At 37.7% G+C, this 24719-nt stretch overlaps 1 protein-coding gene and 1 long non-coding RNA gene across 5 annotated transcripts in view; one reads left to right on the top strand and one right to left on the bottom strand.

The window, feature by feature from the left end:
- Positions 1 to 14309, bottom strand: part of USP53 (ubiquitin specific peptidase 53) — a 29091-nt gene extending 14782 nt beyond the window's left edge. The window contains exons 1-9 of one of the 4 annotated variants that reach the window (XM_057383587.1): positions 14247 to 14309; positions 7506 to 8204; positions 5682 to 5774; positions 3070 to 3204; positions 1914 to 2027; positions 1745 to 1827; positions 1313 to 1418; positions 758 to 904; positions 79 to 228 (exon numbers count right to left, since the gene is read on the bottom strand). In XM_057383587.1, coding sequence (XP_057239570.1) covers positions 79 to 228; positions 758 to 904; positions 1313 to 1418; positions 1745 to 1827; positions 1914 to 2027; positions 3070 to 3204; positions 5682 to 5774; positions 7506 to 7649 — 972 coding nt within the window. In that variant the 5' untranslated portion in view covers positions 7650 to 8204; positions 14247 to 14309. Of the gene's footprint in view, positions 1 to 78; positions 229 to 757; positions 905 to 1312; positions 1419 to 1744; positions 1828 to 1913; positions 2028 to 3069; positions 3205 to 5681; positions 5775 to 7505; positions 8205 to 11724; positions 12242 to 13812; positions 13916 to 14097; positions 14158 to 14246 lie in introns of those variants that run through there. The other 3 variants (XM_057383590.1, XM_057383588.1, XM_057383591.1) reach the window with 3 other exon arrangements.
- A 148-nt stretch (positions 14310 to 14457) lies between these two features.
- LOC130583917 (uncharacterized) lies at positions 14458 to 19636 on the top strand. The gene is made up of 4 exons (XR_008966466.1): positions 14458 to 14539; positions 17791 to 17985; positions 18131 to 18233; positions 19470 to 19636. It is a non-coding gene; the product is annotated as an uncharacterized LOC130583917 (long non-coding RNA).
- Positions 19637 to 24719: the final 5083 nt, after the last annotated feature.

The raw sequence follows: 24719 nt of genomic DNA, 5'->3' as shown, positions 1-24719 counted from the left end.
TTCAACATTGGTGTCGGAAGAATGCCCTCCAGAAAAGGAAAGATCACAAAATGTATTAGGAGGAGAAACAATATTTACCTCTTTTACATTAGCATCATCAAACAGCACCCATTTGCAGCTCTTGGTGTGAAAGGCAAAGGCACAATAATGTCGGCTCGTGTAGCAAATCATTCCCACAAGAAAAAGCTCACTGTTTTTGGCATTTTCATCTGTAACCCTATAAAACAGCTGTAAAAATGATTACATATTTTAAAACATGTGTAAAACACTTAGCCCCAATTTCCTGACCTACTGCTGGCATTTCACCAAGGCATTTAATGTCCTGTTGTATTACATAATTTTTCCTCAGCATAAATACTGATCTTTGCACTTACTATGTCTACTTAAACTCTTTTTTTGCATCTTTAAAAGAATAAAATATTGATGCTCTGGAATAATTACACAAATTCCAATCTGAAAGTGATATTCCTAGATTTTCAGCTACAAAGTCTCCTACATTAATGATGGTACTTAGGCACAAAAGCAACACTTCTGACAGGACGTTTTCCTCTCACAGAAACTACATCAAGCAGCACAATATAAAGAATTATGAAAGTAGACAAACTCTATATATTTATATAAACTGCATATGAAGTTAAGTAGAGCTTTTAAAAACATATACATAAATATTTCTATTTTGTATATACTTAAATATACATAAAATAAAAAGTAAAATTAAATTCTAGAAAAAGCAAAGAGTAAGTTTTAGGTCAGATACCCCCGGAAGATAAAGTTGTGTTGCCAGATTCCGCATAACCTCTTCTGTCAGATCAGAGTGTTCTGAATCCCAGACTAAACCRATGGTGACAATCTCAGGACAGTTCATAAGAACACGACGAATTTTTATTTTTTGACCACAATTACTCTAGAAAAAAGAAACAAAAAMCATAATGGATGGGAAAACAAAGGCGTTTTAAAAATGGAAGTCTGAGTTACTACACAAGGATTAGTACAACAAAACAATTCTACAATGTTTGCTAATTCCAAAATTTAGTTATGGTGTTTGTTTCTAACTAYTTAAGAGTAACATTCTTCATCATAAAAACACTGTGATGAAGACTACAGCTTAACTTCTATATCCAATCACCACCTTAAAAAAAATCTCTATAACTGGAGCAATAAAATGTAAGTTTAAGGCTTTGCTCACCCTAAGCCGACTGCTCTGAAGCAGCAACATGTAACCTGCTTTTAGAGGAACACTTCTAGCCTGATTTAATATCCTAAAATGTTCTCTCTTGCATCTAAAAGTAATGTAACATTTTTGTTTACTTACAGGACACTTTCTGTAGTCATCAGCAGTATTTGCTGCCTGCAGCAATTCCGCAAACATTTCTGGCTTGAGACGTTCATGCCTCTCCATCATTTTTTCTACTTCATTACTGCAAAAAGGAAATTACAGAACTGTGGATATCCCTTCTCAAGAGTTAACAGACTTCAGTCAATTCTCAATTAACTACATTGTATAACTCAGAAAGAAAACAGACAGTGATAAAACAGTAGCAGTACAAACTTTTTTTTGTCAAACTCCCTCTACATCTYGCTTTTGAAATCCAAATGTTATTTTTGGGCAGTATCTCAAACATGTTGCAACACCAAAAAAATACATTCATTTTTAACACTTGCAGCATTTCTCTGGCAGGCTTTGCAYATTAGAAAGGTCATAGAAAATGATAGAAAAATAAGTAACAAGAATAAAAGCTCTTACCACAGGGCTGTGGTGGAAATGTAACGCACAAATTCCGTAAAAGGCAACGGATCTGATGATGCTCCACAGCTGCGACACACACACTACAAAAATATAAATAMTTTTGTTTAGATTTAGTCAGGACAGAGAACACAAGGGATTTGTTAAAGCAATCAGGTGAAGGTCTGACCTGTTCATACAGCGTCATAGCAAACTTCTGATGAGAAATACAGGATTTCGAAGTGCACATATCTGTTTCACTGTTTGGCACTAAGTGGAAATGAATCCTCTCAAGGATATTTTCCTAAAAAGAAATAATAATTTAAACGTCGACTGTACTGATGAAGTGAGAATGCATGAAGAACATTACAATTTAATACTCCAACTACAACCCTTGGCTCCAAAAAGTAATATGATTGCAATCAGTTTGTTCTCTGAATCAGCATGGCCTCTTTTTTTCCCTCTTTTGACATAAAAAGAGGTAATGGGAAGAAGTGAATCTAATCAGGTAGATCAGATAGATTATTAGTTCAGGAACCCAAATGCATTTTGAATTAATGAAGCAGTAATAAGAGCCTCTCTTTCAGGACTGCAAGATCTCAAACAGCCTCTTTCAGGAGCTCTCCACTGGAGTTTCCTACGTATGTGAAAAAACATCTAGCAGGTAGGAATTAATTTGTGGAACTTCCAAAGGATGTCCAAAGCTGAAAGTAACTGAAACAGCACTCGTATCTGTCCCTCAAATCTGTGTCTGAAGGGTAATATTGTAGGTGTTTGATGGTTAACATGCTCATTGTCTWCCACTGGATCTCTTAGGAGGTTTTTTTACCACAGTGCTGTGCCATCTGGAGTCACCTTTAAAGGCTGCAGCAGTGGCTCGTGTTTTTTAATTAGACACTTCACTGAAGCAGAAAGTAACTACAGCAAAACCTTCAAGTCTTCATTCACTCTTGGATAGGAAAAAGGAAATTTCTTTTGCAGAAGAATTCAGCAATGAGCTGCCCAGTTGTAACACAATGTATTTCTATAGCTGATGATTGAATATTTGGAGGAACAGACTATAAGTTCAAATCTATAGGTGCTTCTCCAGAGAAGACAACCTTTCTCTCAATCAAAAAACTTCWGGGAATGAACTCAGAGCTCATCATCCTCCTGCTCTGTCTGAGCTACAAACTTAAGGGAGGGAAGTGTGGAAAAAATGCAGGAATACTCCATCCCTGAGTCTGTCACCCTAAACTGGAAGAAAGTCAGCAGTACTACGTTATTTGAATCCTACCTGTGAGCCTGGAGCTACCAGAACCACTAAACCCACAGAATTCTACTCAATTCTCACAAAGAACTCTTACAAAGCATTCTGCTGCATCATCCATGAATCCAAGCTGGAAACGCTGCTCATCCTTGAAGCTTTCTGCAAGGGCGTGTCTCATGTTATCTGATGGGAGGGCTTTCTCTCGACTGTGTTGGAATTGTGAAAAGATTGCCTAGGAAAAAATGGAATTACATAGCTTCATTAGCACTTGGCCAGACAATGTAGTTCTACACAAATACACCATTTCTTGCATAAATATGTAAAATATTTCTATTTATAATGTTACTTTCAAAATTACTGTTCCTGTGTTCTGCTACTCATTACTCTATTATGATACCAAACTGAACACTGAACCTGTAGAACAACAACATACAGGATATAAAACTACAAGTGATTGACTTGAGCTCCCAGAAGCAACACAAGCCCTGTTCTGTAATTATACATATTTTTTCATTTGGCCACTGGAATAGCAGTTCATCCATATGTATCTCATGTTTACAGATGGTGTGTATTTCTTAGGGCATAATGTAATACCACTTGGGTAAGTTTTACAGCCATCATTCATAAATAATGTCATATTTACATTACTACTTCAGAGGGGAGTGTATCTTTATTTAAATTATGGATAAGGAAAACCTGCCATGAATCAGACAAAACGCCTATAATCCTTGCTATGAAATTAGCTCTGTGCTGAACCAGTGCAGACCATATAAGAGAACAGGTCAATATCTGCAGTTCTGGAACATGATAATAAATTGCACTCGGTTTTTAATTCATTTCCCAGAAGARAGAGTTGGCTGCTACTTTTCTTTTTGGCAGAAACTCACATCCAAGTGAGCTCATCATTTAGCAAGTAAGGGAGGTTGATTTTGAAAGAACTGAAAGTTAAAAGCTATCAAATTAATTACATATTTGCAGATATTTAAGGGTGTATTCCACTCTCATGAATTCTAAATCAAACTTTAGGGAGAACTGAAGAGASTAAAGACAAAGCAAATTAGGAGAAGCTATGGTAAAATATAAATAGGGATATGCCTTCTTCATAGAGGCTTCCTATGGTCAAAGTCTGTTGGATAGAGGCAAAGATAGAGCAGATAAGCAAAGTTTCAGTGCTAACAAGAAGTGGTGTTTTAACCATGATGCATTCCAGGGAGTCTGTCACACATATTTAATCTTCCTTCTCAAAACAAAAAGTATGGACTACTGATAAAAACTGCAACCACTATCCCCATGTAAACATTGAAAATGAAGTTTTTAACAGATTTGGTGATACAGGTTAACTCTGTGTTGAAAACATTTATCAYTTCTCATTTTGGCTGCTAGGTCATTTTTTTGGTATGTAACACAGCCTTATATATGCAGCTAAAAAAAATCTAGTAGAGATAAGCAGTTGTGCAGATAGGTATGCAYAGTTCAGTGGCCTGCACAGCCAAAGTCCCAGAATTTATTTGCTAAGCTTTTAGTTTATAGGAGAGGCTGACACAGATAAAACATTCTTCCTCATTGTTGGACAGGTAAGAAGGGTCAGAATAATCCAAGACCAYAAAAAAAACCTCCAACCCAACCAAAAAAAATCCACCCAAGTCACAAACAAACATTCAGCATATATGTTGCATGGAAATGAAAATGTCCAAGATTCTGAACACAAAACAGAATTACTCAACCACCATCTCTAAAGAGCCAAGAAAGCAAAACCAGTAGTGTRCAGAACAGCTGAGAACACACACTTCCAAATGAATTAACCACTCTGTTTTGAGGTCAGTATGTGGAATTAAAGATCATAACTACACTGTTAAAACAATAACTAATCCCATTCTAACTAAGTCCAGGAAARGCAGAAATACCACTTCTTCTCAGTATTGTTGGGAATGTATGAAAATGGGAAGATGTCAGTCCAGGCAATGCAGGGCATTCAGGCACAATGAGCCATTGAGATAAATCACTCAGGATGCATCATGTGAGTAATGAATCCCTCAAAAACAGATACTTGAAAAAACAAAAAAATATGCAAAATTCTAAGTCACAGCAGCATTGGGAAGCAGCTGAAGGTACCGTATGGCTTTAGGAGGTGATTTAAACTGATGCAAAACCTAAATTAAAGTCATCACCTCAAGACAGAAACAGGGTTTAATCTGAAAACACTGCTATGCCTGAGCTATGGGGCAGCACTTCATGTACTAAGAAAATCAACTGCTTAACACACAAAACCAAAAAGGATCATGCATTATGCATTTTTTGTTGGGATTTTTATCTCTTATCAGACAGTAATATAATTAGTGCAAAGAAAATAAAGCACCTATATTCAAACACTACAGGAAAGAACAAAAGCATACATATCCAAATAAAAGAAAAATATCTCTGAGAGGTTAGCTAGAAATTTTAAAGGACAGTGTCACTTATTTGAAGTGACAGAGGTCTTATGTTGAAGYACACTAAAACTGGGGTACTGGAAAATTCCTTCTTTAAATACARGAACATATTTCTCTTACAAACATCTGTTAAAAATGTCCTTAAATCTAAATTGCTTCTTTACACAAGAATGACTTGGTTAGCCAGGCATAGCTATGGTACAGACACAAACTAATAAAAAGTATTTAAATTACTTTTCCTTTTTTTGGAAATATGGGTAGTCCAGAATTTATTAGTTACCTTTAAAGCACAAAATATGCAGGCATCTCCTTGACACACGTGTCCAGTTAAACCTCTTAAACTTCGCCGAAATATGTCAAGTTGCCATAATACCTATAAAAATAAAGTTTCAGAGAAAATAAGTAATGAGTACTAAATGTCTTCATTTAACACAACATAGAGTGGACTTTAATTCAGTTTTAATTTCACATAACATACAACTAAAGTACTAATATTGCTGGAAGAATTATGATCCTTTTCTGTTAGTTTGGTAAATTGTGGAGGAGGAATAGAAAGTTTTACATCCAGCACTTAAAATTCAGAACTGTCTTTTAAACTTTTTGAAACAATGTATTTTGGACAAAGAGCTGAAAGGAACTCTYAAGGAAACAAGGCAGCAAGTTAAACTCTGTTCAGGGAGAGAAAACTAGAAGTTTTCTTAAAGCTCTACATAAGAGTAAAGCCTATATTATATTTTATACAATATAGTCTATATTACACTCTTACTGAAATGATTGCTGAAATACAGTTGTTTTTCCACAGATCAAAATAATCCTGGTGCTTAAACATCAGAATCCTGATGTTTCTACCTCTTACTTGKGTAAATACCCTTCAGAAAGGTAATAACAGCTTGGCTACACTGCACTGCTTTGAATATCTAAAGTCTTGGGTATACATGAAGTGAAGTAGTTCAAAGTTGTCCATTAAAAAATAAAAATAAAAACCCTAAAAATGAGTTGTCAAGAGGCACAGTAAGACAACAGCTGTAAATCCAGGGGGAAAATATATCCTATCTATAAATATAAAAGCCAAGATGAATTAGGATGCATTTGAAAATGAAAGTCCAAAGCTCAGTTCTGAAGGTTGAGCAGAGGTTAAAAGAAAAGAAAGCAACACATTCCTCCTTGTAAAAGGGCAGTCACCAACCATCTGCCACTGTTTGATAAACAGCAGTGGGTTGTGAAGTAGTAGGATTGTCTAAAACTAGAACTAAAAATTACTCAGGGCTTAATTTTAGGGCACCTAAGTGAAAACAGCAGAACTGCAAGAGAATATAGGTCATGCTGCTCCCATTGAATGCAAGACAGCAAACACTCTACTGAATTTACACTACATTTTTATTTTAAATATATATAGATACCATCCRCACCACATAGCTATACCACTTGTATCTCCTAGGTTTAAATCCATGCCATTTTTAAGCCTTCCATTTTTTTAGGAAGTCTACGCATCTATTAATCTCTCCACCAGTTTGAGCAATAATTCTGCACAACCTAAAAACATTCATGGCCAAGATCTGAGCATTAYAAAAAGTATCCTTTTATAAAGAGAATTTCAAGTCATATGTCTTTGATATCAAGAATATCTCCTACTCTAATTCTAGAAATCTTTCTTAAGATTTCAATCAAAGTTTTCACTACATGTGCATATTCTCATATGCCCCAATATCACAGGCTCATATGTTAATTCTGAGAAAATGGGATTTTATTCCAAACAGTGTCCTATTCAACACAAGTAGTAATGGCTGCCACACATAAAAAGGTATCATGTAAATTCTGGCRAGTAATAAAACTGCCAAGTTTGACAGAAACATTACTTCTAAAATTCAAGGAGAAAGTTTTAAAGCTTTTACTCCTACATTTTCAAATACAAAAGGAGAGTTTTTCAGATATTCTTGAGGCATGCAAATAAAATTCTGTGCAAAATTAAGTATTTAATACTCTCAATGCCTTAAAATTAAACGCTGAATAAAATTATCTTCACACAGTGTCTTCTTACTACAATTGCCATTTTTATTTCCCACACACACTCAGAAAATGYTTAATAGATGAAGTTTTTTCTTACCTGAACAGCACTGTTAAGAAAGCAGCTGTTTTGTCCAGGCTCATTTAACAAGCCTTTTGTAGGGGCCAGGGACAGGATACTTCCAGGCTGATAAACTTTTCCAAGGTTACCCCCAGGTTTTCTCAGGAATTTCACCCATGCCATTATTTTTTAGAGTTTATAATTGCAATATTCACACTTAAACACTTAAGGATATGATGGGTGCAAGGCAAAGAAGGTGGCTCTACAATAATATTTCTAAAGTCATGGCATTCCATTCAACTCTGTGCAAGAGAAACCATCCATGGGATTAAGTCCATTTTAAATGAGCAGCTCTCAGCCATCCATCAGGATCAGTCTTCCAGTAAAAATACAGCTGAACAAAGTTTTTAACCCTCAGTCTTAAAAAAATAAATAAATAAAGGTGTCCAGTTAAGGTTAAAACATGTTAAGAATAAAATAGAATAAAAGTTCTTATCAAGCAAGTTGCACAGTAACTGACTTCTTCCAGGGATATCAATAAAGTATTACTATAAATCATTAGTTGTATTATACTGAAAGTTTTTATATAAATATATCACAGRAATGGAAAGCTCTTGACAGGTGTTATACTCCTGTTCTCTCATTTTGTTCCATCTTCTTTTTACTTCTAACTGTAACCCAGGAAATATATTCCAGTTTAGAAGACTCCATGTTTATTTCATTCTCTTTCCAGTAAACCTGAAATAAGAAAAAAAACAGAAATTATAAAAAAAATCCAAAATGTTAAAGACCTTCTCAATCAGAAAAGAGATCACGGCTAAAACAACTTGTTAATCTAAAGGGAGACACAATAGCCAGGGAAGAGGAAAAGTAAAAAACTGCCACCGAAAAATTGGTTTTAAGGGAGAAAAAATTAAATTATTTATCATAATTTATCTTCTAACTTTTTATACATCTCTAAAGATCACAACAAAATTGCTGAAAACATTCTCCTAATAACATGCACCAGCTTATAAAAAGACCCTTTAATAAATGAATTACTCCATCTTTTAATCCCTAAGTCTAATTTCTATAACCAAGAAATAAATATTTCTATTCAACACTCAAAAACCTAAGCTGGTTTTGATTTCAATATTACAGATGAATTGTCAGCTAGTACTCAGCTTTCAGAAGTTTGTACTACTTACTRAACACAATACAAATGTGCCATTATCCTGGCTGCATTCTCAAAACAACCAGAAAAACAGTGCTAATAGCAAAATAAGAGTATTCTGATCACTGCCCCAATAACCAATTCCAAGATTTTCAAATACCAGCAACAAGATTTGTTGCTCTCATTGCTGAAGGAGCATGTTTAACATTAAATTACTCCATTTCCAGTACATCCCCACCATCACATGTAAAGCCCAAGCAGAGATCCTCTCACAACAATGGATTGTTGTATCAGTTTGGCATTACTACATCACCCACACAAACATTTCAAAGAATGGCACAGAACAGAATAAATTTAAATAAACCAAAGCAATTAGGGCTGCATATGTGGGAAAGGAATAAAAATAAAACAGTGAAATGTGGGCCTCACATTTCAATGGAGATATTCACCTTAGATTTCACAAGCAGTGTGATACTAAAGACRTATCAGTATACTTCAAAACTTGCAGCTTCTCACTGTGCAAACTTTTCAAGACTGGTGAGAAGCATTAAACCACAAAAAACGAATTGTGTAGTGTAGTTGGAATACTGCATAAATTGGAAGAAACTTTCCCCAGCTCGGAACAAGCAACACCACATTCACACAAAAGTTCCATAGCTCTCAAATACCGTACAGCTGGGATCCGTGGCTTTAAAAAACACCTGCAGGAAGACTTGCACCCCTAAAACCATTCCCCTTTATTTAAGAGAAATGTTGGTACTTGCTTGTATTTAAAAAAAAAAAATAAATCAATATCTGGAACCTAACCAAAAGTCTCTTTTGCCCCACGAATAATCAGATGGGTTCTGTTTGTTTACTGATGTTACTGTATCTCACCCGTAAGTAATTTGATTTAATAATACTGGAGATAGTAAGTGTGATTTGTGGCAGCACTGAGCAAGGAGTCTGAAACCTAACAGGAAACTGACCTTGACAGAACATCATGTAACAATTTTGTTTTCTGTATGTTCACTTCAATAAACGCAGAAAGAAAAAAGGAAAAGAAAAYGTAGCTGGAAATGTGTATCAGTTTCAGATCTTACTAGAAACGAACACGCTGTTTTGGAAACAAGAGTTCATCCGGAACAATTTAAGATAATGACAAAGAGCATTCATTTACTAAGAACTTGCAGGAAGTAATTTTCTCTTGCATTTCAGGGATGCCCTAGAACTAACACTGCATGCACCAAACATTTAGCTGTTCAGGTGGGTTTCAGGAAAAGTTATAATGATTCACTACAAGAATTTAATAAAAAAATGTTTCTGGATTAGCTCTACAGTTCTGTCCCACTGCATTAAAATACTTCCTGTTTAATTTCACCTCCACAAAGTTRTGAGTACAAATAATTCCATCTATCACACAATCTTATTCTAATAAATTGCWGAACACATTCATTGAACAGTTTTCATATGTAGAAGTTCCACTGCACCTTTTTTCTTCACTGCATCAAATACTAAGGTACATGGCYTCAGACTACAGGAGTGGATTTTGGTCAACTGTTCTCAACCAAAGACAYTAAACAAGGGCTAAAAGCCCTCAAACCAACCAGTCTAACTTCTTCCACCTTGCCCAACTTTAGTCACTGTTCTTCAGCCCGCAGTCACCTCATCTGGCTACCCTTACTTGTGCAGCCTTACGGGACAAAACACAAGCCTGTCAAAAATTTCTGGCACTTGCCTTTGTAGCTGCCAGAAGAACAAATCCACTTGTCAGCAGAACTGCACGTTATCACCTGCTTGCTTGGTACACCCCAGCACGTAACTGTGGCTKGCACAACTCCTCACTGTTAAGAAGCAGTGCCACTAAAGAAGCTTAGAAATCAGTGCAGCTGATATTTTGCCTAAACAATCACTTTCTGCAAGCACATTTGGGTTTAAGCATCTCTGATATCCTTTGAGATAAAAGTGGTGAGATAAACAGTTGGCTCTGTGATCGCTGGAACTACCAGTGCCTGCGCTCCTGATAATTTTCTGTSTCATAGCTCAGTTCTTGCAGTTTTCTCCCCAGTTGGGGCATAAGCCAACTCACATCATCTTTCATGGTCTCTCTCTTCCAGCCAGCTGCCTCTTTTCATGCACTTTCTAAGTACATAATCATCTTTGAGGCTTGTATTCATTCTCTCAAATTGAGTGGAAACCTGCCAATAAAGTTCAAAAGTTGTTGACAGCTTCAGTCTCTGAAATTTGGCTGAAGAATASTTATTTACATCTCCTTTGCTTCACTTTGCAACTGTTCTCAGTGTCTTGCACAAATTACTAATGGCAAACMTTTCTCCTGCCCAGTGCTGGGGTTGCTTTTAAGCCACACAAATTTTTGCTTCTGCTTGCAGTTCATGCCTCTGCGCTGAGCCTGAAAACCCCACCCAACAGTCTGACAACTCTGGGAAATCAGTTCCTAAACTGATGTAACTTAGGAATTTAGACACAAGACAAGAAGAGTTGTGAAGGAAAAGTGCTGAAATATATTGTGACGGAATAAAGCTGTGATGGGAATCCACTAAAGCTCTCTGCAATGAGCCAACATTATTAGGACTGGGGTTATTGTCTTCTCCTTAACAGAATTAAATTCAACAAAAAATCAACAAAAATTCAACAATTTGCAGCTGCAAGAATTTGAGTGTTTTCCTCAGCTCAAAACGTTTTCATTTAAAATTGCCACATTTTGTCAATGGCACAAAAATCTCATTTATATTGTGACAGTGTGTGAGGTTTGAGTGATCTTTCCCTACATTTGAAAAAAGAAATAAACAGCACAGCTGCTTTAAAAATGTAGAAAAAGATCAAAATTTGAAAGGAATCATCTCTTACACCCACCTCAATAAGGCTGAATCACATTTTATCTGGTCCCTGCAGTCCCCTTCTACCTTTAGCCCCTTCTTAAATGTATTTGTCAACAGACCTTATGCACCATAAGATACATGGAATACTTTTAGTAGCCACCAATCATTGTTTTGGAAAATTATAGTATTCACTTCAATAGTTGTCACAGAAATATGTTTACAGGAATGCAAATTCTCACTATTTTAAACATCAGAGAGGGAGAAAAACTTCATTAATAGCACTTACTTGCAACACACATCAGAAGAAACAAGAACACCACAAGACCAATACCAGGATATTACCACTAGCTCTTACTGGTCTGACACATTCTTTCTCCTCTGGTCACTGACTCAAAAAGTTCCTAAAGGACCAAAGGAGTATTTGATGGTATCTCCTGTAGAAATTCTTCCAAACAATCCCTAAAGATTCCAAACCCAGACTTGTTCTGTTTTCACGATCTCTATTGTCTCTCCTTGAGCCCTTGCCTATTTAGCTGTTCCTCATAAACCAAACCACTGCTCCTGCACGTCACACTTTGCTGTATCCTTCCAGGATGGAAAACCAGAAGCGTAGATGCTATCCCAGATGGCTTTTGTACAAGTATACAATTTTTTACTTTAAGCTGTTCCAATAAAAACTTTCCTGTTTGCATCAAAACCAAAACAACAGGTTCACAGCTCAGCCTTCCTCRTCAGTTACAACCAGAAAACGACTTWAGAAATAGCAACAATGGGAACTCTGAGTAAAGTTTTTGGAGAAGACAAATTCCCAGCCCATGACATGGGCCAGCATTTACAGTGAATCATCACACAGACACTACTGAGAAGATTTTTGTTTCCCCATCTTCCTACTGCTTTACATATGATTTATTCAATGTACCTCTTCCTGAGCCTCAGAAAGATAGAATGTATCTTTGCAGTGATAATTTTCACACTTGCCTTTTTATCCCAGATTAATTGCCTTTGTCTTTCAGTTGTAGGATCTTTTCAGTTGCTTGATCATTAACAGAAGTGCAAAATACCAAATTCGGCCCCTTCTGGAAAAGTTTGCTGATTTCTTAAGTCATCAGGAAAAAATGACATAACTGAGTTATAAGGAATGGTAATGTGAGCATCATCTTTAAATGCACACATATTTTATAGGCTTGAAAAAAAAACAAAACAAAAAAAAATCTTTGAATGTCTGAATCACTATACTTCATGTATTTCTTCATGAACAAATGCTGAACAAACCTTACAACAAATATTTCACTCAGGCTGCACAGTTAAAACCCTGACCCAGCCTCAACCCATCATCATTTAACCTGGYCCCATCAAACTCCAACTTGTTTCTGCTTAAACTGTGAGGTTTCAGAAAAATTCTGTGAATGGGTTTTGCTCACATCACGGCATCCCAAGTGACTAAACTRTTTTACTCTACCAAGAGGCATTAAYCAAGGAAAAACAACAWRATGCTGCTACCAATATCTTGGAAAGCAGCATAACCAAAGCACATGGTAGTGCCAATACCCTGATTCCCTCTGCGTCTCACACCCAAATAATTTTGTCAGTAGCACATCATGCACACTGTATGGCCAAAAAGGATTCTGCACTATCAAGGCTTGATATGAAAGTCAAGTGCATATTTTTTGTATTTTTACTGTCAACATCTCACTGCTCAAGAATAATAACTTTTTATACAAGTAATTCGACACTTGAAAAAATAACCAGTAAGTACCTCTTACTTTGCAACAATTTGTTAGAGGAAGAAAGGATTATTCACCATTTGACAGGGCTAATTTATAATCAGATTATAACATGAGGTCTCACTACTTTGACACCAAAAAAACACCCTTTCATTCTTCAAGAAAAGACCAGGTAATCATAAAATCAGTCAAGGCATTTTCTATTGCCTTGGGGTTGAAGGGGATACTGCATCTTCAATCGGGCACAGTACTGTTTGCTCGATTAAGTTGTTGGTCTCGAAATCATCCTAATTGCTTCAAAGGTAAGCAAGTTTAAGTGGTTTGATGTTTGGTGTTTTTGGTAGAGGTTGCATGAGTAAAATAAAGCACTAAGCAGAAATACGTGAAACTCACACTTATTCTGGGAAGGGAAAAATACACAGAGAGAAAATGTCAYGGATCCTCTGAAAAGCTGATTTTAAAATATTTGCATAGAAAATCAAAGTAAGTGATATARGTAAACTTAGACCCGATGCTAAGCAGGTGATTTGCATGCATTTACATACATCTGCCCACATGCCTCTGAAACTCCATCTGTACGAACACAGAGCAAACAACTCTGCCTCCAAAACGCTGCAAACTGATTAAATTTCAAACAGCACCAACACTACCTGTACTGGCATTTCCTGTTCCAGCCAGCCTCTGGAAACACTCCTGAAGAACTCGCTGGTGGGCATGTGATCGCCGCGTTGGACATTAACCGCGCACCGCCGCTCGCAGGGTCCCCGCTCCAACTCGGCGCCGCGGCTCCTCCGCTTACACAACGCGCGGGGACAGCGCCGGCCGCGGCCCCGGAGCTGTCGCTGACCCCCACCCACGCAGCCCCGGCAGGGATTTAACCCCGGCCGCGAGGAGGCGGCGGTCCCGTCGCCCGGCACGCCGCGTTCCGTCCTCACCTCGGTACCGCGGCCGCCTCCCTCGCCGGCACCGCGGCCACAACCGCGTCCAACCCCCGGTCCGAGCCGACCTCTGCCCGCTGCGGTTTACCCCCTTTGCTCAGCCCCTACCCCGCTCCCGCCTCGCTCCCTGCGGACCCCCGGCTCACCGGCGGCTCCTCACGCAGCTCCTCTCCCGCCCCCTCCCGGCGACGACTCCGGGCGCGGCCCCGCCCTCACGGCAACTTTTGCTTCCCCCGCTTCCCGCTCCTCCTTCGCGCTCCCCTCCCCGGCCGGGCGCCGCCGCGCCTGCGCAGTGTGGSGGCAGCCGGGCCGCTCCGGCAGAGCGGTATCCCGGATATTCCCGAGCCCGGGGAGGGAGGGACGGAGGGGGCCGAGCACGAGCGATCCGAGCGTGGCCGCGCGCTCGGCCGGCGCGCGTGCGCGGTGGGCGCGCGGGAAGGTGCGCGAGGCCCGGGGGGCGCCTGAGGGGCCGCGATGGCGCCTGAGGCGATGGGGCGGGAGCGGGAGCGGGATCGGGATCGGGAGCGGGGCTTCGGTGCCCGCGTCCTACCGAAATTGCGGGGGGCACCGTGGCGAGGTAAGGGGCTGTCACAACCCCGCTCCTCCCTCCCTGCCTGGGCGCTGTTCGAGGGCACAGCCGTCCAGGGTTTAAAGGGTGCAGTGGGCGCCCCTCAGGTACTCAGGTTTGGAGTTAACAACGCGTTAAAATGAGCGCCGGGGCGCTTGTTTTTTCCAGCAATTGTTTTCCAGTTCTCATTCCAGGATATCTGGCTGTGCACGTTGGCTTTCCTTGAGATGCCCATGGAATAGCAGAGCGTGGCTTGGGAGCCAAACCCCACACAAGCGTACATCCACCTCAGAATCGCCTTTGACTTCCATGAGGCCCGGAAAGATCCTATACTATTMTTATTTTATCTGTCACCTGCCCCGGAGTCACTGCCCCAAAATCGTGCTCCCTCCGATTTTTATCSGGTCTATTATTTTGGCCAGGGAGGGGTGTTTCCTTTTGTTATTTGAGATAGCAGTTCCATATCCACGAATGCTCGTATTTCTGGTTGCTCAAGTACCTTTTATATTCCACTATTATGATCATTTTCCTGGACAAACATGTAGATTTGAGTAACACATTTCGTTTCTAGATTAGCTATGATACTTTAGGTGCTACCACACCCAACATCAATCGTTGGCACATGCTGATGGATACAACTTGTATTATTTATTTTCCAGTTGAATTTTTGATGGTCTTCTAGGAATGGAAAAGTGCTTCTGTGCCTAAGAGCATGATCAGTTTTCCAACAACATCTTCTGTAACAGTAAATTAAATTATTTCCCTATCAGGTTCCCTTCCTGCATCTATTTGAAGTCATCCAGAGTGCAAAATTACTGTGTAGCATACAAGGCACTGCATAAAACTGGCTCTCTGCCTTAAATACTACATTTTGTTGTTATTGTATCYATTTTTATTGAACATAGATACAGTTTCATCAGATTACCTGTTGCTACTGTTTCTTTTGCATTGCTAGTGTAAAATGCCCACTAGCAAGGCAATTTTAGCAGGTCCGCTCTCCAAAGTTTTTCACCGACTTTTTGTTTTCATGATTCTTTGGCAAGATTTTCATTACATTTTCCAGACCTTTGTCTTRCATAGATAGACAGATAACCACGTTTTTCAGTGGTCATTTGTGTGCTTAGGTTCACAAATTAGAGTTACTTAATACAGGATTTGTATAAAATGTTTTTTCTTGAAGCATTAAGATGTTGTAGCCAGTAACTGACGTATATATGCTTTTTATTTTTCAACAGATACCATATTTGCTCTCATTGTCTTAAAATTTTCTTAGAATTTGTAATTTTTTTTGGGGGGGGGGAATTGAATAACTGATTTATTGTTCTAAGATTCATACGGTATGTTGGCACAATAAGCATTCTCAGGGTTTTTTTCTTGTATAGTTCTTTCTTAGCTGTTTATTGACAGATTCTCACTAGAAATTTGAGGGTAAAAACATGTTAAAAGTCAGTGTGTGAACATGACAATTAAAAATCTAATTTTGTGTTAGTTCATCTAGTTATTGCCCACTTACAAAATGCATTCTGCTGATTGTTTCGGGTGGTGTCAGTTCAGTCCTTGATCCCTGCATTACTTCTTTGCAAAGCCAGTCAAGCAAAGGCATCTGTGTGTCCCAAAGKGGGATTATGACCTCATTCTGATTATGACCTCATTTTGATATTTTTGCTTCTCCCTGAACTCTGCTTTTCTTGTTGGCCTCTGGCCTGTCTTCAGCACGGATTTGTTTTTCACCACTAATCTTTAGAAGTCCCTTAGGATTTATATCGGTTTCTTCTGTTCCTTTTTTTTTCCTCAGAATAAGTATGGTCTGTGAGCTTTAATTACAGTATATTTTAAGATTCTCTAGAAGTGAATCTTTACAGAGTCTTCCACACGCTGTTCCAGGCAGAGAATGACACAGGTGCGGCACAGGAAGCCCTAAATGAGGTAGCAGAAGAATTTTAAAATTAGAATAAATGGTGCACATACAAAACAATGTTACCAGGGCAAATGATTTCCTGCTGCTGTTTGTGGCAATACAGGATATGTGCTAGGCATGATGCAGAAGAACATTCATGTGGGTTTATAAGTACACTTTGGTAAGGTTAGTAACCTGGATTGTTACCCTGGAGAGTTGAGCAGGAGATGAAGAGATGTTAAAGTTGGAGGAGAGGGCTTGAAGGAAGTGGGTTCAGAGTGTGACACAAAACACCAAGCTGGAAGAGAATGGAGGCAGAACATATCCAGATCCTTAAGCACATCCAAAGCCCTGGGGTTTTGCACATGTCCATTCCAGGTTGAAACACATTTGTGGATAGTTACGTGCTGAAAGAAAAATCTTAACGTAGTTAGGAGACATTTAAATGTTTATAAGTAGTTGCAGTATATATTTTTTCTCAGTGCTGCATGAATCATACATCATTTTMCTCAATGAATGAACTGCAACTTCATGTTTCATAGCTGCACACAAGGGTTTGGTTTTGTGTTACATTTTTTTTCTGTTCCATGGTTATTTATTTTTTTTTTATTATGCATATTTGTATGAACATTCTCATACTAGTAGTTGTACTAGAACACTTATTTATTTCTTTCATGTTTCTTTTTAATGCTTGGAACATGTTTACAACAACCTTTTCAATCAATTGCTTATCCTCTTCAAATGTTTAATAAAAAATATGTCTGCTCTAATTCTTCTTGGAGGGGTTGAACATTAAAGTTTGTGGTTTCTATTTTTTTTTTAAGGAGTTAAGCAAGCTTTTATTGAGTCATTGATTTTGTCATTGTTGCTCTTGTCTTCTACATGGATCTTTCTTCCTCCTCATGGGGTGTTAATCATGTGAAATCAACTCTGTGTACTTAATAGGAACTGTGTCTRTACTTACTGGAGTATTTTGCAAAAAGTAAATTAGCAAATTACAYGTAGGCTCTGAGACAGAAAATTCCACAAGCCAATGCAGAATTATTTTTTTGAAGTATTTTCACTGCATTTGATTCAGCATTACACATTACACTGCCARTTAGAGTCCAGTCTGGTTTACTGGCCTATCATAAACAATTTTAATGTGATCAAGTACCATTTAGCATTGACTTTAATGCACTTACAAGATAATGCCATTTTAATTGAAAAACATCTTTAATTCTAGTGGATGGGAACTGCCATCATGTTTTTGTGAAGTATTACTGACCTCTGAAGAGAGTGTTTGAGGCCTTGCTACCCTTCACAGGAGAAAAAAGGATAAAGAGGATCATTGTTCTAGAAGAAAATGTAGTTTGAAAGATACCAGGGACACTGGGCCCTGTTCWGCATAGACTAGCAGTATGAGGTTTCATTAAGTAAGGTAAGAGTTACTTAAGAATATGTGATTTTTTCCCTGTTCTCCAAGGCTTTTAGGTATTGTCAGATTATATGTTAAAACAGTTCTGCCTGGAGAGGAGAAAAGAATCTTTCCAATTCCAAGATGTTCTTGCCATTGTTGTCTTCAGGAGCAGTGCTTTTCCACTGAGGGATTGGCTCAGTGCCCTGCATAGTTCTGCAAGAGTTAAGGAAAACACCCTGGTAGGAAGGAAAGCCATAAAGGTGGAACAGGTAAATACTATTTTTATTMTTTATGACATAAAATAGCAATCATATGCATTTGCTGTGGGTTCWGAAGGGAAGCCCTAACAACACTTTAGCCCAGGTTCCCTAGGTTGYATGCTCAGCTGTATTGCCACRAAAAGATCCAGAACAAGGGCAGAASAAGTGAAAAATAAGTCTTCAGCTTGCAGTAAGCTGCATGAGGATGTGTTATCTTGTGATGAACTTTGTCTAACTCTGTCCCCGTGCTCAAATCTACCATGAGCACCTATTCCCACAACCTTTCCTTTTAAACACACTCTAGCAGTGTTTTCCTCATGTAGTCTGGAGCAAGCAGTCACATGAAGCTTACTCATCCGATTGATCTCATTCCCACATCCTGCAYAGAGTCTAAAATTTATACATGTAAATTAAGGACATAAGAAGACATGAATGAAAGAAGGAGAAAATGGTYCTTGGCTGAAAAAAAAAGCATCACTGGCTTTTCTCATCTTAAAAGTTCCAAGTGAAGCTTCAGAAGCAATGAGTGTTAAGTGGTGGTTTATTTTAGCTAGGTTAAAAAAAAACTTCCTAGCATTTCTGTTCAAGTTTGTTCTCTTTCCTCCTTCTCTCAGTTAGGTGTAGATATACCTTCATAGAGCACAGCCACCTTTTTTTAAGTTTTCTTCCTGCAGAAATAAACACGAGGTATTTTGCTCTTACTCATTGTACCTTAACCTGACTATAACATTTTTCCTGGTGGCTTTCAAGGGCTACAATGTTCAATGGGGTGGCAARAGCAATTTCATTGAAGTCATCTAGAATTTCACGCTGAGAAAAAGAAGCATTGGTTTGCATTCTTTTCCAGACTTTTTGATGATAATGGGCCTGGAACAAGGTCTCTGTGTGCTTGATTTTGTTCATTCTTTAGGAACAAGGAAAAGGGTGGGGGTTGTGTAAGTCTTGCAAATGAATATTTTTCCTCTTGGATAATCCAATTTCCAGTCCAATAATCTACTTCTGTGGAACAACAATGCAATTGAAATCCTTTCCTATTTTAGGCTGTTCTGTTTTTAAAGTTAGTTGCTGAAACAGTAGACGTATAAGGAAATTCTATGTATGCTGTAGATATCAGACAATTGTTTGAAACTGTCCTCATCTGGGTGCTCTTAAAAAATAAAGATTTTATTATGATCTTTGTTTGTGTTGCATCAGTCTTTAACAATCCTTTCAAGTTTTCAGGTCTCATTTTTTGCTTCCTCCTAGGGTGTAAACCAATAAGAATGGATGTCTGCAACAGGAAAAGAAAAGAAAGAGAGGTCTGATTAATACAGACAACTTCTGTGGCTGAATTGAATTTTCAGGGTAAAACCCAATATGAAGTAAAATGAAAACAAAAGAGAGCAATTTAGTGAGTATAAAATTAGAAGGAATACATTGGCTAACTTTACATAATACATATTCTGCCTTATTAAAAGTTACTATTCGGATAATGGAACACAAAAAATGTTTTGCATTTTCTTCTGGACGAGAAACTGAGCATTATTTGATTTAAAAYACGTGATTTGAGTCCCCTCCTCATGCACCTCAGTCTATACCTAAGCAAAATGTAACAGGGTTAAAACACAGTATTTAAAGTATGTGGTGACTTCCTAAGGAAAAAAAAAAAGTGGAAGAAAAGAGGATAAAACTTTTTATTTGCAATAGGCGGACCACGCCAGACTTCCCTGTTTTCTTTCTGTGATACAGTAACTGCTTTTCTAGACAAACAGATTTGTTACACTCAAGAAAAGAGGAATTTTAAAACTAAGTGTCATATGGGCAAAGAAGTATCCCAGAGAAAAGCTGCAACATGTTACAGTTAATGGCAAGAATAAGTTGTTAGAGGTCTGTCCAAAATTGACATTGATACTCATATTGTTTAATTTTTTCATWAGTGATCTTGGCACAAAAACTGGAACTTGCTAATGAGCTCTGTTGATGTCACAAAGTTGAGAAACAGTCCCTGTCGGATGATGTCATATCAGAGTAATTGGATGACCTTGAGTAGTAGAGAAATAAAACGGGATACAATAGAATAATATAAAGTGTGAGGTTGTGTGTTAGAGCCTAATGGGAAAAGCTTCCTGATAAAAGCTCAGAGCTTGTCAAATGGAAGATGAGAGAAKTTGAAAGAGGTGGGTGTGTAAGCCAAAGACAGAGTGGCTGTGAGTCACTGATTTGATGCTACTGTGGAAAATGTGAATCCAGTGTCAAATAAATCCAGCCCTGTACATCTTGTACAGATAATGTGTTGTAMATGTGGCTGGTGAGACCTTAAAAACAGAACAGATCTGGAAATCCACATGCAAGAMATTGAACTTAGAAGAGTTGTAAAAAATATTTTAAATCCCTACCAAAAGAGAGGGGTGGCAAGARACTAAAAGGACTTGAATTGTTTAGTCTGGCCAGCAGAAGTATAAAAGACCTTATAGTGTTTGAATATACAAATTGAAGCAAATGTGACAGAAAAGGAAGCGTGTTTGAATTTTTTTTTTTTTTTTTAATTCATTGAGAAATTATTCTAAGACGGGTATGAACAAATTTAGGTTGAAAATTAGAGGAAGTTTGTTAACTGTCAACGCCTCTAAACATTGCTAAGAGAAAATGTCCTATGCAAGGAACATATTCTAGAATAGAAGTGTCTTCATTTCATGGAACCCTAGAGCTGCAGGTCTGCTTTGTTGTTTCCTTCCCACYGATGCTTTCCATTTCCACATTTTCCTTTCTTTCTGCCTATTTTATAAGCCATATCTGAATGAATGATGAGGTGATATCATTAAATATAAGGAGACTTTTCATTTTGAACTTTGTGTGGTATCACTTTCTTTTCAGCAATGAGACGTTAATGAAATATATTTACATCACTGCAGAACCCAGATAGGAAATAGGCAGTTCCATTTTTGTTCAGTTTGCTCTTTCCCTTCCTTTTTGAACAGCATGTTCTTATTTTTACCCTTGCCAGCAAATAGTCAAAATGTTCTCATTAAGATTTTGAGGAATGACCTATTGCTGGAATTTRCTGCCAGAATTAAGCCTTACTTGGCTTCTTGACGTACAGTAGGCCAGCCTAGGAAGAGCCTGTCATGCTTCAAATGTTTGTTTATAATCATTTGTAGTTATCTTGCGCAGTCATCTTTCGGTAATCTTGAGGGTAATGGCTACAATAACTACTGCTTCAAGTTGCTATTTGCCTAGATTAACTTGGCTCTGCAGAGAATCCTCTCAAAAAAAAGGAAGTAGAATAATGCACTCTGCACTGCAGTATGGCTGCCAGCCCTCCCACTATGGGTATGGTCACCCTCCTGCACCCAGGATCTCCTCAAGATTTAAAATTTTTTTTTTTTTTTTTTGGAAGATGACTCTTCATATGTCCTTCAGAGCTCCAGAGAAGYCCAGTTCTAAGTTATACCTTCCATGCAAAGCAGCCTGAAGGCATTCCTGTGCTAATGAGTACAGCCAGCTCTGAACTGGCAAAGTTCAAGCTGTTCTTTGTACAAACACCATCGAATATTTTAATCTCCACTTGCTTTTGAAAGAATAGTTGGCTCACAATACCAGGGCTTATTTTCTCTCTTACAGTGATTTATAAATCATCTGCCTCTTGCAAGTGTTATTTAACTTTGTCTCACAGTGTCTTTGTGCAGTAGGGATGTATTGCAAATTCTGGCCCAGGTATTTTGGATGAATAGTCTGTTCTCAGGAAATCCAATTTCCATCTGAAAACAAAAGGGTTGTGAATTAAGCCTGAATTTAGTTTATAGTTTTGTCCAAAAATAACAGTAAGAGAAATTATTTGGACTTTTTAATAGCTAAAGTTACATCTTTATTTAAAAAAAAATCTAATACTAATTTGTTGATACTTTTATTAAAGTCTTCCCATTGTAGAATGAAATCCATTATTTCAAGTAAAATGAAAACAGAATATTATTCTCCTTGTAATGCTTCTTGCATTCGTTATACACCAAAGCCTGGAATATTTTGTATGTTCTCATAYAAGCTTATTTTTAACTTTCTTTATTTTTACCATGAAATTCATTCTTTAACACAAAAAACCAAAAAAAGGTGTCAAAACTCCAAACCCCAAAACATACAACAACAACAACAAAATTTATACAGCCTGCATTAGTATTCCTATTTTATTAATGGGAAAACTGAGGAACAAGTTTTATATGTTGTGTCCTAACCTGAGCTCTCTATGGGGTGAGGAATCTTGCCAAARGTGTAGCTGAGGTCAGGCCTTTGTGTTCCCTGCAGTGCCCATATGCTGTGTAGGAGGTTTAAGTTAACCCTGGGTCTCTCTCATTCCAGCCTATATTTAAATGTTCCCAWTCCCAAGTGGGAATTGACTTTCCTCTAACTGCTCCCATAATGGATATTTTGATGTAAATTAATGAACATTGGTACTAACAGCACGTGCTAGAATTGGTATGGTGCTTTAATACATGAGTTTTGGAGACAGAAAGTATTTCACAGGACTGTCAAATCCTTCTTTCCTGGATCTTTAACAGTGCCCAGTAGAAAGCTATTTATAGAAAGAAATGGGGTAAATGTAGGGTGATCTTTCTCACACACTTCCTATATTCCAGATGCAGATCACATAGTGGCCATTATCCATAATAGGTATAGTTAGTAGTTGTTTATCCTGTTTTGAAGTTATTAATAGTTTTTGACCCATAGCATCTTATAGCACTTGGTTCCACAACCAGGCATTTCTTGAAAAAATATTTATTCCGTTAATTTTAAAGTTGGTTCCTTACCATTTTATTAAGAGTTAGTTTGTTCCTGTGTTATTGTTCCCTCATCATCTTTTCCATACCATTTGTGGAGACTTCTCTCATAACTTCCTTTATTTGTCTTGAGATAGTTTAATTACTGTGTCCTTGCAGTAAAGTTTTATTTGTCTTTCTGAGTCTCCTCTATTGTGCTCTTAAACCATGCTAACTTCTTTTTTGTTTTTTGGGGGGGGGAGAAGGGTTAGAGCGCTGTAGCAGTTTTTCCTTAATCTGAACACTTAGTCTTTATTGTTTAAAATAATGTATTATTTCCTCAAAAGAATTTCACCCTTTCAGTTGCTTTTTAATTTCCTACATGCAATCTTTGTTTCTTAAACTGTATCAGTATGCTGACTGCATTTTGTAACTATTTTTTATCATCTATATTCTAACACCCAGTTACATAACAGCTCTGTGGCAAACACACTATTTATAAATCATTTAGATCACTTTTTATTTGGTTTTGAACAGTATGTAGCCTCTGGGAATAATRAAGGAGCTAGTGCTACGTGACTTGTCAGCCTTATAGGGATCTTCTTGTGTTTCTGTCTAGTCTGCTTATAATTTACAGAACTCACAATGAGATGGTCTCATCTAACATATATGGGGGTTTATGATCCACAGTCTTAATGTATTTCAGGAAGTCTGTTTGATCCTGTTGGTTTAGGTGAGACCAGAATATTTTGTGCTGGTTAGTAAGGCCATATAAGAGCTGAAGTAGAGTGCAGATTTTTCATGCCCAGTCTGAAAATAATTTTGAAGAGATCTTATCAGATAATGGGTTCGTTTTCCCCTGCATTTCCATGCAGTTTCCCAGAGTATTTCTAAGGCATTATTAGGCATTGTTAGCACTTCACCACATGTAAAATGCAAAACAAACTAMATACATTGTTAGGCCCAGCTCTGTAATCCAAAATATCCATTCTGATGCTCTACACAGTAGTGGCCTAAATTTTGAATRCAAATACATGTTTGAGATGAAATAAATACTGTGGTGAAGTTCTGTCTGCTCACAGGTCAGTGCCAAAACCTTTGTTTAATTTYATTGGGATTAGAATTCTGTCTCCAGTGTGTTTTTCCTGCTTCTGATTGAGACAATGTGTATTAAATTAATTTAAACACAGTGATACTTTGAGAATAGAATAATAATTTATTTCCACCATAGACAGTTGTATGGATCATGCAGGAGGGAAAGCAGCCAAGACATGCTGACATATTTAAGATTTCTAAGAAGGCAGCATGCAGCTGATTTTTTTTTTCCTTCCAGCAGACAGTACAGGTCATGAACCCTGACTTTTCATGTCAAAAAAGGTTTAAGGTSCATATGTTTGAAGAATCCCTTATAATCATGGAGCTTTTAGTAGTATACATGTCTTTTTTGTTTTTATAGTGTGATCAAAGAGTATTTTGTRTAGACTGGGAAAAAGCAAATCTGTTTTCTCAATTTAACACATTTTTAATGAAAMCCTTAATTTTTGAGCTCCCTTTCTACTGCTGCAATGGGTACCTTACTATAAATGAAAATGAAGCAAAAAAATCACCTCCTTTGGGAACTAAGATTTTTAGATATTCCTAAGTGTATATTTATTCTCACTAGACTTCTGCCTTTTCACCATACTCTTCAGTGCCTTTCTCTTTTTGAAGAAAATATGAGTGTCTTGTGATAAAATGTACATGATGTTGTATGCACGTTTCCTGAAAT

Source organism: Malurus melanocephalus, unplaced genomic scaffold (assembly GCF_030028575.1).
Source record: "Malurus melanocephalus ecotype Western Australia unplaced genomic scaffold, MMel_1.1 scaffold_643, whole genome shotgun sequence".
NCBI lineage: Eukaryota > Metazoa > Chordata > Aves > Passeriformes > Maluridae > Malurus > Malurus melanocephalus.
This window is presented reverse-complemented; position numbering and strand designations above follow the sequence as displayed.